The sequence below is a fragment of the Orycteropus afer genome, unplaced genomic scaffold, assembly GCF_000298275.1.
Source record: "Orycteropus afer afer isolate SDZICR_OR568_19922 unplaced genomic scaffold, OryAfe1.0 scaffold00162, whole genome shotgun sequence".
In the NCBI taxonomy this organism is placed as follows: Eukaryota; Metazoa; Chordata; class Mammalia; order Tubulidentata; family Orycteropodidae; genus Orycteropus; species Orycteropus afer.
Genome location: NW_006921749.1, coordinates 1,664,927 through 1,672,203, shown reverse-complemented (window position 1 = coordinate 1,672,203; position 7,277 = coordinate 1,664,927). Strand labels below are relative to the sequence as shown.

Here is a 7,277-nt window from a genome sequence, read left to right as displayed (position 1 = left end):
ATTGATTGACTGATTGATTTATGCAGTGCTCCCTCCCCTCCCCTTCTACCCCGATAACCAACAAAGAAAGTTTCCTTCTAAACCTTTCCTTGTCTTTTTACAATAATGAACTAAAACAGTATTTGTCCTTCTGCAATTGACTTATTTCACTCAGCGTAACTTGGAAAGTTCATCCACGTTATGTGGTATTTTGCAGAGTCTACATTATTCTTTAGTGTTGCATAGTATCGCGTTGTGTGTGTGTACCATAGTTTGGCTGTCCATTCTTCTGTTGATGGGCACCTAGGTTGTTTCTCAATGGGCAATGTTGACTGCTAATCAGAAGGCTGGCGGTTCAAACCCACCAGCCACTCCTCAGAAGGAACGTTGGGCAATCTACTTCTTTAGTGATACTGCCTCGGAAACCCAAGGAGGGGTTGCTATGAGTCAGGTCCGACTCGATGGCAAATAACAACAACAACAACAACATAGGGTAGCTCTGAGTTAGAATTGACTTGAAGGCAAAGAACAGTAGCTCTGGTAATAACTTACTTAGGAATGAGCACTACAGATAATAAATTGATTGGGAATTACCCTAGGAATGAAGCTACCGTACCACATTATATAAGAACACAGATGCCTTCAATTACTGCCTGCTCAGTTGGTAGCATTCAACTACAGTTTATCTTAATGTTCTAAAAAGTAGTTTATTCTGGTCTTGTGTGCTTAAAGAATTTTCTCAGGGATGTGTATGCTTATTTTGGCCCAAACAAATTACTTTAGTTTGTAGTAACAAAATATACTTACAGCTATTGAACTATCTATTTACAATCGAAACCCCACAGGTATTAAGGCTTCATTATTATAAATCTGAAAAAATCCCTATCCTCTTTCTTCCCACTGGAATAATTTTTTACATTAGTTTATATTAAAAATGAAGTATTTCTTAGAAATACACACAATTTATAGAAGTCCCTGGATGGTGCAAGTGGTTAACAGGCTTGGCTGCTGACCAAAGGGTGGAAGTTGGCATTTACCCAGAGGTGCCTGACAATCTACTTCTGGAAAAACAAAACAGAAACAGCCACTGGAAACACTATGGAGCACAGTTCTCTCTGACACACATAGGGTTACCATGCGTTGGAACTGACTCGATGGCAACTGGTTTATAGAAGAGCAAGATCAATACAGCATTTCAGAAAATGGCAAAGCTTCATAAAATATCTAAAGTTGAGAGAAATCTGCAAGGCTTTCAAATCAAGGGTCTTGATAAGAATTCTGAACTTTAAAGCTTTACTTAGAATCTGTTTTTCTCCACATTAAATTTAGATACTAAGCCGGGGGTGGGTGGGGGGGAGAGAATTACCAGTACCTGGGGCATATTGGTGTGATATGGAAAGACTGGATCCATGAAAACCTGCCTATTACATGGTTTGTCATTTTACATAAAGTTTCAACTACAGTCTGATAGACTTCTCCAAGATACCATTATTGATTTAACTTGACCACTTGGCACATGCAGATTGAGAAGTAACTGAAGACCAATTCAATCTGTGCTATGCTGTCTCTCTAAACATGGTCTTTTGATAATCTTTTTAATTTCTTTATGCAAGAAACATTTTCAAGATGCTATTTTGAAATACCTATAAGACAAATTTAATACATTTTTCCTCATTAAACATGATGATGATCTATAGGGTGCCATTAACAAATTATATTTATTTCAAGCAATTCTTAAAATATCATATTTTTATATTCATATGAGGTATGCAGTAAATACTTACTGAAAAGATAAATGGTCATATACTCTGAAGAACATTCTATATCAGTATACTTCAAACTACCTCATTCTTTTAAATAACTACAGAGTATTCCATTCAGTGGACACACCACAGTGTGTGTGTGTGTGTGTATATGTATATATATATATATATTTTTTTTCTTTTTCCCAACCGATTCCATATAGATATTAGGGTCACCACATCTTTTTAAAGGACAGACACTTAAGTTTCCAGTGAGCAAATCAATGCCACGAATCTCATAAAAACAAACCATGGAGCGCTGAGGTCTAAATAAAATATTTTAAAAATAATATGTCTTGCATTCCAAACAGACAAATCTCTTTATTCAGTTCAGGATCCCCTTTCAGTTACATGTATAACTCATGGCACTTTACCACGTAGTTGTTTCTTTAGTCTTTTCTTTAGTGGTTTCTTTCATCACCTAGATTTCTAGTATTTCCCCAAAGAGATTTTCTTTTCTTTTTTACTTTGCTAGAATCTATTTCAAGTCCTAACTGAAAATGTACATAAGATAATGTATGTGGGAACACTCTGTAAAGTGTAAAACACCATTCAGTGTAAGGTACAGTTAGGAAAAGAGTAAAGCTACTAGTAGATACTCAGTTATCTGTTACACAGTCTTACCTATAATATACTATTAAGTTTGGCAACTCATAGAGAAAGGAGACACATTCCATCTGTTTTATCCCTGGACCATAAAAATTCATCTAAATGGCATAGACAGCTGCCTTTTCTGCAGCTTGGGGTAAAAAAAGAACATGTTACTTACCTTTTTCTTTTTCTTTTAGGTAAGCTGACACTAAATCATGAAGAAACATGATAAGCTCAGCATCCATAGTCACACAAATGTGGTCAGTAAACTCTGTTACCACACTACATTCTACCTTTGGCTTCAAGTTGGCATCTGCAATGGTAAAGTTCTTTTGTAGTAAAAGATTTAATAAAGTAAGTTCCTTCCTTTTTCTGATAATAAGGGATCTACATGGGTCTCTGCATCCACTTGACATCGAACTATAGAGAAATGAGTGATTCTTCTATGTGATTTATAAAATGATCGATAGCTTACTAAGCACATCCCAGTATATGCTATTCTCATCACAGTCCTATGAATGAAGTCCTGTTATTATTCCACTTTCACTGAGGAGAAAGAGACATAAATGGGTTAAATAATTTGCTAGAGGGCACATAGCTTGTAAAAAAATCACTTTGAGCCATAAAATCTCTATTATTACATCATATTAATTTCACAAAGATAATTTGTGGGAATTACATTAGAATTTTCTTAGTAATTATAGAAACTAAAGACTCTTTTCCACATACCTTGTAATGAAGGTTCCTGTGGTTCTTGAACATGAATGGACTTAAAGTCGAGCTGCATTCTTGGTAACGCAAAGATGGTCTCAGTTTCATGATTGTAGCTAGAACCTCCTCTGAATCCACTTAACAAGCTAGAGTTCTTCACAGTGGTGCTATTTTCAGTGTTATTACCATCAACATTACGAAGCAGGTTTAGCTCTACAGGCATGATAATAAAGACAATAAGAATTAAACCATCAGGCATTGATAATCAGGTAACTTTCAAGGTACTATGATATACAGAACTTTTTTCATTTTAAATGTCGGAAAATAATGATTATATATCTCTATCTATCTACCTAGCTATCTATATAAAAGCAGAGAATAATATATACTTCACTATTCTCAAGACCAAAGCTTTGTATATGATTTTGGATCAATCCATTAGATTTTTGTTGTTGTTCCTCTAACTTTAAAATGAATGTTATTTTCAATTGAATTCATGTGTGAATTTAAGAATTATTTAAAATAAGTCCAAACTTCTCCAGAGACTAAACCCTCTACTCTTATAGAATTTGGGATTAAATGTGACACTGACCTTAAAATCAGATAGAAGTCCTGATTTTCCCCTAATAGAAGTGCTATGGTTACACTATGACTTTCTCACAAAAATTAGCATTTTTCTAGGCATACAAACAGCAGTTCTGTATACTAATGGCCTCTCCAGGGCATCCCAGACAGAAAGAATCTTCTCCCCCAAACTCCCGTTTAGATGAATAGTCAATACAGGCATAATCTTCCAGTTAGTTCACTGTCTTATGCACCTTTATTTTTAGAACACTTGAAAAAGTGTTTTATTTAATCCTTGGGATCTCCTATTGCCTGGTAAAAATATTCTCCATGGAACCTAAATCATCATCTTTTCCATTTTGAAAAAGAGGTCATTTTTAATTAAAATATTCAAGTTTTAACATGTCTCAATCTAGTCAGCTTTCTAATACAGAAGAGATGATTGATGAAAGCAATACTGTTGCAGTGTAACAAATTACTTTGTGTGGCTTTTCTACCCATAAGTCTTTGTAAACTCCAAGGTGGGATTTGCTATGAGCAACTGAGGAGCTCCTGATTGCTGAAGGTGTCCACCTGGAGTATTTCTGTTGGGCGTGGCACAAAACAACGTTCTGGGAGGTGCCCACTCTCTCTCAGGTGCTTAGAGTTCTGATGCTATAATTGGCTAGTTTGACCACCCTGCGGGCTCTAAAGGAGACCTCCTGGAGGCAGAACTCTCTCTCTGACTGCTGGTTGAAGAAGAGGTGCTGCTGAAAGAGACACGGGCTCCTGAGACACGTGTTGCTGGGAAAGAGACACAAGAGACACGCATCACTGAGTGAGACACCGAGGGACCAGCACTGCTGGGAAAGAGACTGTGAGAGACTCTTGGCTGAGGGACGGTGGGCTGGGAGAGAGACTGAGCGTTCTTCCTGAACTTGAGTTGTAGCCTGGTGCTTCCCTAATAAACCCTGTAATCTGTGAGTTCTGTGTGGCCACTGCAGCAAATTATCGAACCCAGGAGAGAGGTGGTGGTGCTTTGGGAGGAACGGTTGGTGAAAGGGCTGGAGGGAGGCAGCATGTCTGGCTTTGCAGTTAATAGGCCTTGGGTTACTGCTGGTAATCCTGTCTTCCTCTTGTGAGATTAAAGGAGGTCAGAACATGTGGCCTCCTTGCCGTTTTTGCAACTGTAAACTCAAACTGTAAGAAAACAGCCAGAAGAGTCCCCATGACCACATTAGAAAGAGATTGGTGAATCTAATCAAATGAAAAATTCATCAAAGGCATTCTCCTGAAAACTATCACTTAATAGGAATAATATTACTTTTTAGTTTCATTCTGTTCTAATCATTCCAAACATCCAATTTGTGGCATTCTACTATTTAGTTGAGTAGAAACTTTCCCAAACCTCCAATTTTCAGCCTTACTACAAAAATAGTTTTCTAATTATAATACAGTAAAATTAATTATAATTTAAAATAAATTTTATTCTAAATGTTTTACGTTACATCTAATGTAATTTGAGAGTCTATGAAATATTAAAGAGCCCTGATGGTGCAATGGTTAAGCACTCAGCTGCTAACTGAAAGACTGGCAGTTTGAACCCATTAGCCACTTCACGGGAGAAAGATGTGGCAGTCTAATTCCATGAAGATTTACAGCCTTGCAAACCCTGTGGGAGAGTTCTATTATGTTCTATAGGGTCATTATGAGTAAGAATCAACTAGACAGGAACAGGTATGAGATGTTACACTACTAGGGTGGTGAGTTATGTACTAAACAATCAGTACTTGTGTCGGAGGAGTAAAATGAAATGTTTTAATTAAGGAAATAAAAACTACCTCTGCTTAAATTCTAAATACAGTCAACAGAACCAAAAATAGAAAAGACAAAATTAAATAATTCTCTTCAAACAATGAAATTTTAACCTTCATTCCTTGTGGCTGTAACATAATTGAACCATTCTTTCACACTGGCTACTCCATGGGGTGGATTTTCATGGCGACGCCTTGTTATCTTAGTTATTGTTGCCATGGGACTTTCCAAAGCACCACATGGTTTGGTAACCATGGTATTATGACCCAGATGGAAATCCAATGTTTGTACAATATATGTAGAGTGATCACTGGAACCTGAAGAAAAAGAAATGTTTTTTTAAAGTAACAAATAATATATATTTAGGCAGAGAAAAGTAGTTATGGCCCCAGAGTAATAAATTTAATTAAGATATACACAGACAGAGAAGGTTGTAAGATTGAGGACTAAGTAAGAGAGAGAGAGAAAAAAAAAAAATCACAAATAACTTTTTATTTTTGGTTTTAATTGGTTTTATCACCAGTAAGATGAAGACCAGCAGTTAAGTCTACAGCTATACCACACTGAATGTGCCTGATCTTGTCTACAAAGCAGGGAGTAAGATGACAAGACCTGAAACAGGTGCTTTAACATATTCCAGACTTTCTCAATATCAGCTCATTGGTAGTGAATCCTTGACATGTCAGGTACATGGTAATTGAGATGGACTTCAGAAATATTAAAAGAAAAACTGACAAAAGGTATAAGAAAGGAAAATTACTTTGTCATTTATAATTATATTAGAAGATAGAAAAATGTAAAAGATAGAAATGTGTCAGTTTACCATCTTCCCAAATTTTTTGAGCTTCAGTCCAAAAAGCAATATTTGGTTCTTCTAAATGAAAAAGAGCCCAGGATTTTGAGCGGAAATTTGGACCATGAAAACAAGCCAGTGTCATATGATTTCCATGTAAGCTCATTGATCCTCCAAACTGCATTCCATCTTCTGGTAATGGAATCTGAAATAAGGATATGTGGCATCCTGACACCACTTTCAATACTCCAGGCCAATGACGATGATGAGCTGCATCAAGCACTGCAAGAGAACCAACACAATTTATCCTGAATGAATATTCTGAATGGGGGAATGAGAAGGCAGCAGGTGGATACTGTCTACAGCTGAATGTGACTTTAGTATGGGATGAAAATAACTACCCAGCATCTATTCAATATGAGGCAGTAGTTAGTAAAGAGACTGTCTGGGAAAAGATGCTACATGAGGATGGATAAAGTAGTAATGGAAATATTAACTTGCTAGTAATAATTAGAACCAACACTTCTGTAATGATTAAAGATTTACAAAGTGCTTGACTGCATTATATAATTCTGACAATGACCTTGTAAACTAGGCATTTCATCTTTACTACTTTTAAGTTAAGTAACAGAAGAACAGAGGGGTTAAGTAAGTGACTGGAAGACCTAGAAATCAAAAACAGACCCCTTGATTTTAAGTCTACTGTTTTTCACTCTTTTGTAAGTCTGCTACTTAAGATGCGGCCTGAGGACCAGCAACATCAGCATTACTAGGAAGCTGGGTAGAAATCTGTATCATACCCACCCCATCAGAACCTGCATTTTAATAAGATCTCCAGGTGTTTCAGATATGTTTGAAATTCAGTATTTGCAGTGTAGTCAGCCCCAGGGTTACAGGTGAGGAGAGACAACTTAGGGACGCCCAAAGAAGCAGGCCAGAAGAGTAGGAGAAAGGGGATTAAAAGCCAGGAAGCCAGACAGAGGAATAGTCAGCCAGGTGGGGGTGATACGAGAGGTCTCCAACAGCAGGACAAACTTGTCTGT

At 36.9% G+C, this 7,277-nt stretch overlaps 1 protein-coding gene across 1 annotated transcript in view; it reads right to left on the bottom strand.

Moving 5' to 3' along the window:
- The window catches only part of KIAA1109 (KIAA1109 ortholog), a 311,628-nt gene that overhangs the window by 2,847 nt on the left and 301,504 nt on the right, over positions 1–7,277 (bottom strand). Inside the window, exons 79-82 of the mRNA XM_042781736.1 lie at positions 6,265–6,516; positions 5,555–5,758; positions 3,102–3,296; positions 2,551–2,685 (exon numbers count right to left, since the gene is read on the bottom strand). Coding sequence (XP_042637670.1) covers positions 2,551–2,685; positions 3,102–3,296; positions 5,555–5,758; positions 6,265–6,516 — 786 coding nt within the window. The remainder of the gene's footprint in view (positions 1–2,550; positions 2,686–3,101; positions 3,297–5,554; positions 5,759–6,264; positions 6,517–7,277) is intronic.